Source organism: Henckelia pumila, chromosome 2, assembly GCF_033568475.1.
Source record: "Henckelia pumila isolate YLH828 chromosome 2, ASM3356847v2, whole genome shotgun sequence".
Classification (NCBI taxonomy): domain Eukaryota; kingdom Viridiplantae; phylum Streptophyta; class Magnoliopsida; order Lamiales; family Gesneriaceae; genus Henckelia; species Henckelia pumila.
Genome location: NC_133121.1, coordinates 136,244,718 through 136,258,123, shown reverse-complemented (window position 1 = coordinate 136,258,123; position 13,406 = coordinate 136,244,718). Strand labels below are relative to the sequence as shown.

At 31.6% G+C, this 13,406-nt stretch overlaps 1 protein-coding gene across 1 annotated transcript; it reads left to right on the top strand.

Moving 5' to 3' along the window:
* Positions 1-6,037: 6,037 nt before the first annotated feature.
* On the top strand, positions 6,038-12,205 carry LOC140877603 (B3 domain-containing transcription repressor VAL1-like). The gene is made up of 14 exons (XM_073281136.1): positions 6,038-6,426; positions 6,614-6,760; positions 7,349-7,430; positions 7,550-7,666; positions 8,115-8,731; positions 8,833-8,929; positions 9,029-9,203; positions 9,329-9,405; positions 9,477-9,557; positions 9,652-9,867; positions 10,219-10,268; positions 10,400-10,513; positions 11,052-11,119; positions 11,307-12,205. The coding sequence occupies exons 2-14, from the start codon at positions 6,648-6,650 to the stop codon at positions 11,987-11,989; spliced, it is 2,490 nt and encodes an 829-aa protein (XP_073137237.1). The 5' UTR covers positions 6,038-6,426; positions 6,614-6,647; the 3' UTR covers positions 11,990-12,205.
* Positions 12,206-13,406: the final 1,201 nt, after the last annotated feature.

Sequence of the window (13,406 nt, the reverse complement as noted above, 5' to 3'; positions counted from 1 at the left end):
AGTTAACCATGTGGTTGGTTTGATAAGATGGGAGGATGTTTAAGGCAAATCCAAATATACATGATAACTCTATAATATAGTTAATATAAGATTTGATTTGATTAATAGATTATAATATAGAGATAAGTAATATATTGTAATAAAAAATAAATAAAAAAAGATAGTTAATATAAGATTTGATTTGATTAATAAATTATGGTTTGTTTGATTTGATTGGTTATATTTTATATAAAAATAGTAAATTATCATTTTATCCTTTTAATAATTAATAAAATATAAATAATATTATTTATAAAGGGTAATATAGTAGTTTAAATTTAATGATTTGATTGATGTAATATAAATAATTAATTTTTTGATTGATGTGATATAAATAATTGAAAGATGAATAAATAATATAGCAAAAAAAAACATGTGACTAGATAAAATTATTAATACATAAATTAGTAATCCATAACATCAAACACTAACTTAGCATATGGTGATCTTATATCATATATCGTAATAAATACATAAATATGTATCTTATAAGATGATATTATAGATCTATACTCATGAAACATGTTTGTAGTTAAACATAATACTTTAAACATAAAAAATAATACGCTTTCATAAATTCAATATCTGAGTTTTTGTATTCATATGTTCATCGATATATCATTAGATGTTGCATTTTGAGTCTAGTGTCGAAAAAAATTTTATGGCTACCACACCTTCTCACAAATGAAAGTCCATTGACAAAAGCATGATTCCCTGCAACTAAAATTAAATGTAGCCCTATTTTTGGTCCTGACCATGTTGTTCCATCATAATAAATATTATATGAATTTTTATTTAATATAGTAAACATAATATTAGTTTATATCATAACAACAAGAATGCAAAAGAAGTAACCACCCAACCCCACTTAATTTAATGGTATTGGGCATGGACTTGAAATTTGGTAGCATGGCACTTGTTATAATTGCCTAATAATTACAATTATCGTAATTGCTAGCTGCCAGGACAATAATAATGGGCTAATTGCATCCACATCCCCTGTGAAAAGTCTAAAAGACATAAAATCTCCTGTGTAAAATTAATAGCATGTTAGACCCTATGTTTTAAAAAAATTAGCATAAAAACCCCTATGAGAGGGTATAAATGTGCCCGAGTTTGTATAACATAGGGGTGAAATGTGCTACATTTTAAAAAATTGAGGGATGCATTAGCCTATTAATATTTCTTAAGAGGTTTTATGTCTTTTAGACTTTTTACAGAGGGTGTGGATGCAATTAACCCCAATAATAATATATAACAAACTCCAAACATGTTAGTCTGGTTTCGAGAAATTTGGTTTCACATGGAATATCTTTTCATTCCAATACATGCAAAATATCCACTAAATAATTTCTGCAAATTTTGTCCGGAAATACAACCTAATTATTATATGTATTATTATTAATATTATATATTCAAGTATCGAATGCTACAAAATATAAGACCCGTAGATTAGAGAGCAGTTTCAATTTCAAACCCTTGTTATTGCGTTGTCTCCTCCAAAGTTAGGCGTCATGTCTTTTTTACAAGCAATTGATGTGAAAATGCCACGTGTATACTAGTTATTCAAAGTTGAATGGATTTCTTTCTCTTTCTTTTTTTTTTTTTTCTAATATGAGAACCCGTCGCCGCTACTTTTCAGTGCGCTTTGAATAAATCCCCGTACTAACGTAATAGCCTGCAAATTACGTTAGTCAGATAAACCACACTGGGCAAACTCTGTGTGACAGGCTAATCCAAGAAAGTGTTGGCAAGGGGAATCGAACTCCTGACCTCTGGTCAATATGTCACCTAGTACTCCACCAACTAGGACACCTTCTGGAAGCAAATTGAATGGATTTCTTGTGAGATGGATTGGCGGATTTTATCTGTGAGACGAGTCAATTTTTTTCATAAATTGACATAAAAATGATTAGTGACCATAACAGAAAATCCGTCTAAAAAAATTTACCAATAAAAATATCTCACAAGAGTTTTTGTGTTTAAAATTACGATGGCTTGTGTGTGGTCATCTTTTACTAGCAAAAAAACACATACGTTTGTGTGTGAAAACTACATAAAATACAATAATTGAAAGAAAAATTTGAGTGAAAAAAAAGATGAAAGGACATGAAATGTTTTATGTTTTTATAATAGTGGTGATGAACGTGAAAGAGAGGTTGAGAAAGTGGATAGTGAGAATGAAATATTATTTTTTTTATCCTTCTTGTTTTGGTTTTTTTTTTTACATTTCAATTAATATAATTAGAGGTATTTTAGGACGTTTACATTAAAATACCAAATACAGTTAATATGAGTCCCTCTTCCTTTATTAAATAGTAAGATAGTAAGATATATACTAGTGAAAAATGCACATGCTTTGCAAGTGTAAAATAGAGGATTTTTATGTAGTGTATTTTTTTTAAAGCAAAAAATGGAGTAAGTGAGAGGTTTAGTTGGATAGTGGATATGAAGGATAATTACGTAATAAAGAATTTTAGTGTTCTCAAAGTTGTTTAGTATAATAGGTCCATCTTTTTATATAATAATTAGCAACAGAAGCACACGCAGTTGCGTGTGTGATATAATATATGAATATTTTATGAATTTTTATTTATAAAATAATATATTATTTAGTAATTAAAAATAGAAAATTAGTTATTGAGAAGATAATAATAATTTAATATGCTAATATAATAAAAAAGGTGGAAGAGAAAAAAAGTTGAGAAAAATGTGGATAAAAGGTAAAATTGGAAGTTATTTTAGGTGTGTCATGATACACCAAAAAACAGTTACTCAAAGGTCTTCGGTCTTTATAAATAACTAGTAAAAAAGTACACACTCTATACGTGTGTAAAATAAAATTTATTTTTAAATAAACATGAAATAATTGGGGGATTTAGTGGGATAGTGGGGAAGTTATGGATTGAGGATCATGACTCACGTAATTATGAGAGTGAAGATTGATGTGTAAGAATTATTAAGGTAAAAATATGAAGAGATGGTAAAATGGGTAAGAAAGTTGGTGTCCTAAAATCAACGGTTATTCTAACTCACTCAACTATTATAAAATAGTAAGATAATAATAATATAGATAGTATAGATTAATATAACGGTTAATTAAAATTCAGTCCCCAAACCTAAACAAAAATTAATGATTAGTCCCTGTCAGAAAAAAAAAACTTTGTTTAAACTCCCTGGGCCCACATGTTTTGTTTCGGATAAAATTCGGTACAAAACATGAAAAATATGGTACAAATACATGATATTTGAGTATCAAATGTGTTAGATCTAGTATAAATATATGATTTTCTAAAACTAAAAAATATTGATATTAATAACACATTTATCTTATTTGGAGGAAAATCGGTACAAAACATTGAAAATATGGTACCCATATGTGATTTTTGAGTACCCAATGTGTTATATCTGGTACAAATATATGATTTTTGAGTACTCAAACACATGTTGCAAGTTCACATTAATAAAGATGTTTAGATTTTATACTCAAAATTGTATTTTGTACTCGATCTTGAACAATTAGTGCTCAAATACTTTGTATTTGTACCATATTTTCAATGTTTTGTACTTAATTTTATCCGAGTAAAATAATGTGGGCCCAGAGAGTGCAAACAAATTTTTTCTGACAAGGGACTGATTCTTAATTTGCTTTTGGATTTAGGGACTGAACACCAATTCACCCTTAATATAATCATGCACACACGATGTGTGTATAAAATAAAATAATATATTTATCATTATATGTTATATATAAATAATATATTTCAATTTTTCATTAATTATTTTAAACAATGTTTTCAAAACCGGACCGGACCGACCGGTCACTGGTCCGGTCCGAAACACCCCCAACAACCGTTTTAACGGTTCAACCGCTCAGAACCGGTCAAAACCGGCCGAACCGGCCAAGAACCGGTCCCAAGAACCGGCCAGAAAACCGGTCAAATCGGTTTTTCGAATTTTTTTTTATTTTTTTTAAAAATTGTGTTTTTTTAAATTTTTAAATTTTAATTTAATATTTTTATATATATATACATGATTATTTGGAATTTGTACTTCGTTAAAAATTTTATTTTAGTACTATTATAGTTTTTTTAATTAATTAATTTATTTTCAAAAATATATGTATAATTATAATTAATATTTTGAATATATTTATATAATTATTTATTTTTTAAATTATGATAAATATATTTTTGTCTATTTATATACATCTTTTAGGTTTTTAAAATTTAAAATATATTATTAATTATACTATATTATATAAACGGTTTTTCGGTTCGACCGTCCGGTTAAAACGGTCGGACCGGTTGGACCATTTTTTTACGGTAGACTAGTTCGATCACCGGTCCGGTTATGAAAACATTGATTTTAAATATGATAATTTAATTATGATTTTTTTAATTTATAAATAATGTATAAATAAATTTAAAAGTTATTTATCTTATCTATAATTGTTAGTTGAGAAAAATATGAATAAATAGAATCAAATTTACATATTTAGTATAAGGGCAATTTTGAAAAAAAAAAAAAAAAGATGGTGTCTAATTGACAAATTATTTATATATAAGGGAATGTACTTTATAATTTTTTTTGAATTTTTAACGATTTCAATTTTCTCATGGATAACTTTAAGACATAATTATCCCGTTTGCAATGCAATCTCAACAAAGGATTAATTTTATTTTTTTTTAAAAGCTAAAATTTAATATGATAGAGAAACAAAATCTCAAAAAAAACCTTTTTTAAAAAAAATCTCAAAAAACCCACATACGAAACCGAAAATTATAATTTGACCATGTATGCATGTACACACTAAGCATCTTGAGAACGTGTGTTATACGTGACATTATTCAAGATTGCATTTAATTTGGTTAATGAGATTTTATATGATAAATAATGCTGTGATTATTGAAGTATATCTGTATATGAGTAAGATATGAAATAGTCATAGTTAAATAATAAATTTTTTTTGACTTGATTGGTAAAATTTGAGATTGATCATTGAATTACAGTTTTACCATTTTAATAATTATAAATACTAGTACTAATGCATGTGCACATAATATATTTTTATAGAATTGAATTTATTTATATGTTTTCTTCCATTAGGTAATGAGATAATTATAATTAAAAATTATGATAATGAGATAGTGGTAATAAGAGGTGGGAAGTTTTTGAATCTTAAATTACATTTTTGCCTCTTAATCATTGAATATGTTTAAAAAAATTATAAGGATAAATTTGAAAATCTATTAAAATGACCAAAGTTAGTTTCTCTAATGGGTTTATCATTTATAATATAGTAACAATATATAAAGTAAAATGTTAGATATGTATATTGTCTTATTCGTTCACGATTGATTTATTTTGAAATAGATAATTAACATATGAATAAATAATAATTTCAACTAAAAATTTTCACAAATATGGAATAAAATAGGAATTATTATACCTGTGTGAGACTAAACACAGTTATAAGCGATTATTACGAAAAAGCTTGTTTTCCATAAATATTTTTTGTTTTGAAATTTGAAATTACTAGCTTTTTTTAATACAATAACTAACATATATTTTAAAAATATTTTTTTTACGTTTTAATTACGTAGGAAAGTTATTTAAGTTAATTATCTTAAAATGCATAACAAGATCAAAACAAATATGTATAGTATTTATCATTCACGAAGTTGTTGAGAAAAGAATTAATTCTCAATGATTAAGCTTCAGTTTGGGATTGGAAAAAAAGAGTGATATTATATGTACATAATATTTGTACATCAATTTTTACATCTTGTAAAATACAATACAAAAATTCTATTTATCAAAATATCATGAAACGTCGTAAAGTACAAACTCTAACGATATTACTAATGAGAGTATCTCGTGATAAAATTTTTATAAATATTGGTGTACGATGTAATTTTAATGTATATCGTCTATCAATATCGATGCACGATATATTGGGTGCGAAAGAAACAAATCGAGTGAATTATGTCTTCGTGCATGCATTTTGTGCATTTGTTCCCGTTTGCATGCACGCCCCCCTCTCCTTTCTCTCTCTCATTTCTTTTTCTACGCATTGTCGCATACACACACGCTACATACACATCCATATATCTACACCACTACACACATCTCTATGTCTAATCCGATTGTTTATCTAATTTTTATTTAATTTTAGTTAATTTGATTTGGGCACTGCAAGAATCAGTAGCACCACCGACGTGGCCACCGGCTGCCGCCCCCGTTTTGACTTTTGATTTTTGAATCTCAGATTCAATCCAAGATTTATAGTTTGTTATGTAAAATTTTTTTTGGCGACGTGGGTTTTGATTGATTCGGCCTGGAGATGTTTTACATGCCGTCGTGCATTTGATTGATTTGGACGAGGTGAGTGGAACATGAAATTCTTTTTTTTTTTTTTTCTGAAAAATTAAGGTACATGGGAAGGTTTCTCTTGGTTTTCTTTTGATTTACCCGAAGAATTAACTGTTTTGTCCATATAGGTCAGCAAGATTTCATTTTTATGGGGTTTTAGGGTTTTGATTTTGGATGTATTTGTGTTTGGGTTTAATAGGGATTTTGAGTTGGGGAGTTGAAACTTGCGAGAAATGGGGTCAATGAATTGCGTGAATGAGGCGTGCCGTACGACGACGTCGTCTGAGTGGAAGAAAGGTTGGAGCTTGAAATCAGGAGGATTCGCCACGCTTTGTTACACCTGCGGGTAATTTCTCAATGCCACATTTGACCCTTTTCAATTCTGCATACAGTTTATCACCTCCATCCGCGTCTGATTTCAGTTCGTGGGGGTAATTTGGGGATGTGAATTATTGATTCCTAAAATATCGTTTCGTTGGAGAGTTTTTCTCTGCTTGTATAAAGTTTTCTCTGTCCTTTGTGTCATTGTGTGTTTCCTATTTTTAGAATTTTTCTTATATTATCTGCGCCATTTTGGTTCCCTCGTCTTTTCCTCCCGTTGATCGTAGTTTTTCCTCGTTCGTTATTTTCCATTATGTAATCTGTTCAATTTTTAAAAAAAGCTTCAAAAAAAAAAACTTTTTTTATCTGTATTTAAATTGGCTCATGAGCTATTTATATAGATATATGGGATCTGTATCTCTTTGAAAGATCAAGGTTTTCATCCGTATACATCACTGGCTGTGCTAGAGTTTTGTGTCTATATCTTGTATGTATTTGTTTACTGACCTAGATTTTTTCTAGGAATCAAAGAAGTTTCTTTTCACTTAGTCAGTTAGTTAATTTGTGTGGCTCTGCTCAATTCGTGTCGTGATATGACCTAATGTGGATTCAGATTAGCATATGATAATGCAGTCTTCTGTGAGACATTCCACTTTAAGGAATCTGGTTGGCGGGAATGCAGAGTATGTGGGAAGGTAATAATATTCTGACATCCACACCGTCTTTTTAAAGTTGTTCTTATGTGTTAGTTAATTTTTTTTAATTATTTTTCAAAAATTGTGTTTGTCTATCTTTTTGTCATTTGGCATGACAGATCCTCCACTGTGGGTGCACTGCTTCAAGATATCTGTATGAATACATGGATTTTGGAGGTATCACTTGCCTAAGCTGTGCAACGCATATGGAAATTCAACCTGTGCAACCAGTTCAGGTTATTTTTCCCTTAACATTGCAAAATGCAACGAAAATGTGCTTATTTTGAGTGGTAAATCTAGTGTGTAGTTTTTTTTTATAGTTTTTGTTTTTGGGTGGTGTTATGGTATGCAGAATTTTTTACTATTTATCTGAAATTACAAATTTCATTCCATCTTACACTGTCATCTTTGGATTCCAGGATCATGTATTGCATGCTTTATGAATTGACCATTTTACTAAGAAGTCAGTTACTATTGTATCAATTTCCTTAACATTATGTGTATTCACATTTAGTAGAGATTCTCGTCTTGATTGCAGTCTGTGAATTGTTGTCCCTTTGAAAGCCTCTGAAGTTGAACTGTGTTTATTTGTAATGCATGATGATGTGATTAATTTTGAATCTCTCTTCTCTTATGAGATGATAGGCTGATTCCATGGTATTTATGCTTGAATCATTCATGCAGACTCCCGGTGATCTTCTCTGTGGCCCGTTTTTTACAAATGGTGTAAAAGATGTGTATCCACTAGTTCCCGAGCATAAAAGAAATGACGACAAATTTAGTACCGAGAGGCTTCTTCAGTTGACGAATGCTGTGGGAGCAACTGACGTGATTTCGAAGCTCGAGCAACTTAGACGAGAAGAATCCATGTTGAAAACTGTGGACACCCAAAAATGCTTATCAAATCTCAGACAGCAGTGTTCGTCACCTGCTTTTCTCAAACCAGATATCGGTCAACCAAAACAAGAAGTTAAAGATACATACGAGTCTCTGGCTCAGCAGTCTCTAAATTTCTCTTTGGCAACTCCTTTAGGTAGTTCAAGTTCGGTTCTGCCTTTTGGCGGAGAGATTACTGACGGGGTCGAACAGAGCAAAAATTCTTTCCAACATGGTAAAAGTACAAGGCCAGCATTGTCAAAACCAGTCAAGAATAGTGCTGCAGCCAGTTCGGAGACAAATAAAGGCAATATCACACAAAAACGTTTTGCTAGGCCTCCAGCTGATGGGCGGGGTCGGACTCAGCTGCTTCCTCGGTATTGGCCTAAGATCACTGACCAAGAATTGCAGCAATTATCGGGAGAGTATCCTATATAATTTTATTGTTTCCTATTTTTTCCTGACACGGATTTTTCTTTGTAAGAAAAGAAAAATTTATGCCGAGTTTGCCTTAACAGATTTTCAGCTTGAAATCCTCGATCGTACCATTGTTTGAAAAAATCCTGAGTGCAAGTGATGCTGGCCGAATTGGTCGCTTGGTCCTTCCTAAAGCCTGTGCTGAAGTTAGTCTTTTGTTTTTGCTTAGTGTTATTACTCTTTTCACTTTTCAGCATCTAGTGGCAAAACTTCAGTAATGATCATCATAATAATCTTTGCTGCAGGCATATTTTCCGCCTATTAATCAATCAGAAGGTATACCTATAAGGATTCAGGACATAAAAGGAAAGCATTGGACATTTCAATTTAGATTTTGGCCTAATAATAACAGCCGAATGTATGTATTGGAGGGTGTTACCCCTTGCATCCAAAATATGCAAGTACAAGCCGGTGACGTAGGTACATCCCCAGATAATTATATATTTTTTAAATCAGTTGGAAGTATTCACCTTCAACGATTATTTTTTAAACTGTTTGATTGATACTAATATTATCTTACTGTGCATTATTTGTGTTTTGGGCAGTGACGTTTAGTCGGATAGATCCTGGGGGTCAGCTCGTGATAGGCTGTCGGAAGGCGATAAATAACAGTGATGTGCTGGTAAGCATGTTATGCATGACCCTGTTGATTATTTAAATTACTGACATGTAATATTATTGCGAAACATGTAGGATTCCCATGCCACCATCCTTCTAAATGGTAATTCTCCTGGAGAAACGTCGTATTCTGGTGTTACAGACACTCTGCTTCCCGTAAGTTATTACTTGCTCTTTTGCTTAGTTCATTATTTTATTTATTTTTTACGTCTATGATAATGGTATAATCTTGTTTCCCTAACTTTGGAAGACTGGAGGCCGAACATCTGATGATTCCATGCAGCAGAATAATCATGCATCTGAGAAGAAGTTGAGAAACATTAAAAATAAACGGCTTCTTATGCACAATGATGATGCTGTGGAGCTGAGGATTACATGGGAAGAAGCACAGGAGTTGCTGCGTCCCTCACCATCTGCCAAACCAACCATCGTCTTGGTTGAGGACCTTGAATTCGAAGAATTTGATGTAAGAAAAGTTTCATGCAGTCATCCTACATGTTAATTTAATAAAATGGTGTTCATGTTTTAAGGTGTAAGATTATGAAACCTTGTACATTGCTATGGTCATGATTTTTTGGATTTCACTTTTTATTGTTATATTTTGTATATCTACTAACATGGCACGTCAATTGAAACATGATGCATTGACTGTTTCACTTGTAAATCATTGTGTTATACTTTTTACTATCATCTGTAACTTTTGTTGCAGGAGTTAATGTTTGGCTGTTTAGATTCTTATTTTATTTTATTTTTGATGCAAAATTCTTTTTTTACTTTAGTAGTAGTTTCTATTAATAATTATTCTTCTGTTGCTTAGGAGCCACCAATTTTTGGGAAGAGGACAATCTTCACTTCTCGACTTACAGGGTAAGAATTTAAGTTTTTGTTTTTTTTATAAAAAAAAATCATATGCGACTGCGAGTCAAATTTAAACGAGTGTGAGATTTTTTTTTCCTTTTTGCGTGTTTATTAATTTCAATGTTGGATAATTTTACCAGAGAACAGGAACAACTTGCACAATGCGACATTTGCTCAAAATGGCGAAGGTTACCCGTTGATGCTCTTCTTTCTGCCAAGTGGACGTGTTCAGATAATACTTGGGACACGAGTAGGTTAGTACTTTGAGAGGTTTGATATAGACGGAAATATTGAATCCATAAACTTCAGAGCACGAATTCTTGAACTTTCTGAGTGCATCAATAAATTTTTGGAACAATTGTTTGAATAGATGTAGACTAGAAATGTTCAAGGTCAATGCAGATATTTTTTTAATTCATTTTTTTAAGGTATTTTTTTTAATTCATTTAAATTGGAGGGTCATTCCTAAAAATTCAACATCAGCAAAAAAAGGGATGCTAAAAGCAAAATTATCAAATTTGAGTATCTTTCGGCTTCTTGCTAATGATACTAGAACAGGATTAAATGATTCAGTTCAGTCTTAACACGAAAAACACTCTTGAGATTTGTATAATTCTGATCCCACATCCATATTCTTGAGACTTCTCTATGAATTATCGGTAACTCGTTCAGGTTATTAATACTTTTTTTCTTTTATTTCTAAATATGTCATAGCAGTAATTTTGAGCCTTTACTGCTCCATCAGAGTCGGAGCAAAATAAAAATTATCGATGTACTGTTTATTTGCTTCAGGTGTTCATGTTCAGCTCCAGACGATATAAGTCTTCATGATCTGGAAGCTCTCTTTACCTATAATAATGGTATGAATTATAAGGACTGTTCAATGTAAAAATTCCGCCTCCTTTTGTGGACATTGCAACTTCTCTATATTGTTAGTCCGTATGTACCACGTATTTACGTCTATTGTAAACCACTTTCTATATGTTTCCTTAACCGATTAATTGTTCTTGTGTACGAGTCTTGAGTTGTTTCGTGTATGATTTCCAGAGTTTAAGAAGAGAAGAATATCAGATAATGTGTCAAAAGCAGGGGAGCCATCTGGCTTAGATGCGTTGGCTACCATTGCTGTTCTAGGAGATAACATTGGCGACATGACAGAGTCTTCTGCTGGGGCCACCACAAGGCATCCTCGACACCGGCCAGGATGCTCTTGCATTGTTTGCATCCAGCCTCCGAGTGGGAAAGGAAAACACGAACCCACGTGCAAATGCAATGTCTGTTCAACCGTAAAACGCCGATTCAAGACTCTAATGATGCGGAAGAAGAAGAGACAATCAGAACGTGAAGCTGAGCTCGCCCAGGAGAAAGATAAGTCCGCTCTTGCCAAAATTTGTTTCGAGAAGGAAGAAGAAGAAGATGATATCGCCGGTAATGCTCTTTTAGACATGAACCACCAGCAGGAAAACGAAGATGGAAATCGAATGCATTTGGAAGAGGCGAAATTGGGAAGATTGGATTTGAACTGTGATCCGTTACGTGAAGAGGATGGCATGAGCCTGACAACATTGATGAATGTCGCTACTCTTCCTTTTGATATGTTCTTGGGGAAGCCGACCGCCTTACCGACCCTTGAAGCATCTATTCTTAAGAAGGAAGATAATGTCGCCGGTGAAGGAACCACGCTTCCTGGGGTTTCAGAACAAGAAAATAATCCTGGAGAGGAGGGGTAAGGGGCATTTTTTTGGGTTCCATCTTCCCTTTTAGATGATAGATTTCTTTATATAAATTTAAAATTTTCTTCTGACCACAGTATTTTTTTTTTCTTGGATACATATAATTTGTTTTTAACTTATGTGGTCGTTTACAAGGTATAGAGATGATTGAGTGAATTTGTTCCTTTGGATTGTGGTCTGCTGTTCGAAAATATCCCGAGCGAACCAAAGTTGTTGAAATCAAGTTTCAAAAAATATATATTAATGTCTGTTATCTTTGTTTATAATTGAAATTTGAGTCATATAATTGGTGGGGGTGCGAATAATGTCATGTTTTTCTTACATTTTCAAATTTAATTCCGTATCCGTTGAGGCGTTGACACATTTGGTCATGCAGTTTTCTATTTTGTTGAAGAAATTACCTTCGATTTTCTTTATAAATAAAGGGAAAAAACGTTTTTTTGTTTTTTTTTTACATAGTCCGTTGTCTATATTTTTTTCGCAATTTTAATCATTTCCTAATATAGGGTCAATCACTATGGTGGCATATTAGTATTCTTGAAAAATTGTTGAAACATCCTAGAACTTTTAGTGAATTTTTTTTTTTTTTTAAATCTCTAATTATAAAATAATGAATATAAATATATATATGCACATACATATATATATCATACATAAAAATAACTTTATTTAATTTAAAATACAAATACACAAAGGATACAATAAAAGTACACGCATGCAATCAAATACTTAAAATTAATTACTAAATAATAATTTATAAGAATGCCATAATAAAATTCCTAAATAATATTTCTTTCACAAAAATTCAGGAAAACTTAGAAAATAAATACTTAAATCTAAAATTCATGCATATACTGAAAAATCTATAATAATAAAACATATGCGGAAATAAATGTTCTAGTCTCAACATAAAATTCATCTTAGAGCAATGGTCACGGGTTCTAGCCGCCTGGATACTCATACGCCCTCGCCGCCAGTCGGGAACACATTAACTTCATTAACATTCTGCTCACCTGCACCATTTAAATCTAGTGAGCCTAGAGGCTCAGCACGTTCTATCCTTACATAACAAAATGAAACCACACACAAGCACACATCATATAAAATACGTGAATAATAATTATACGTGCATGATCTTAAAATTATATGCATATAAACATAAATAAATAATCATACTGCTAAATCATCATGCTATAACATAATTCATCATACTTTATAATTTTCGTAAAAATAACATATCATGATTTCTTAGTTCTCAACATGTCGTATCCATGTCGGTGGCATCATACTGAGCGATTGATCAATCTTAAACCAACGTACGCGGCGGTGGGGTTTCCACCTCTGTGCTGCCACTTCACCAGCCCTCTCAGCTGGATCCATAAGCTCATCATACTTATACATCATTAGGAAGGTC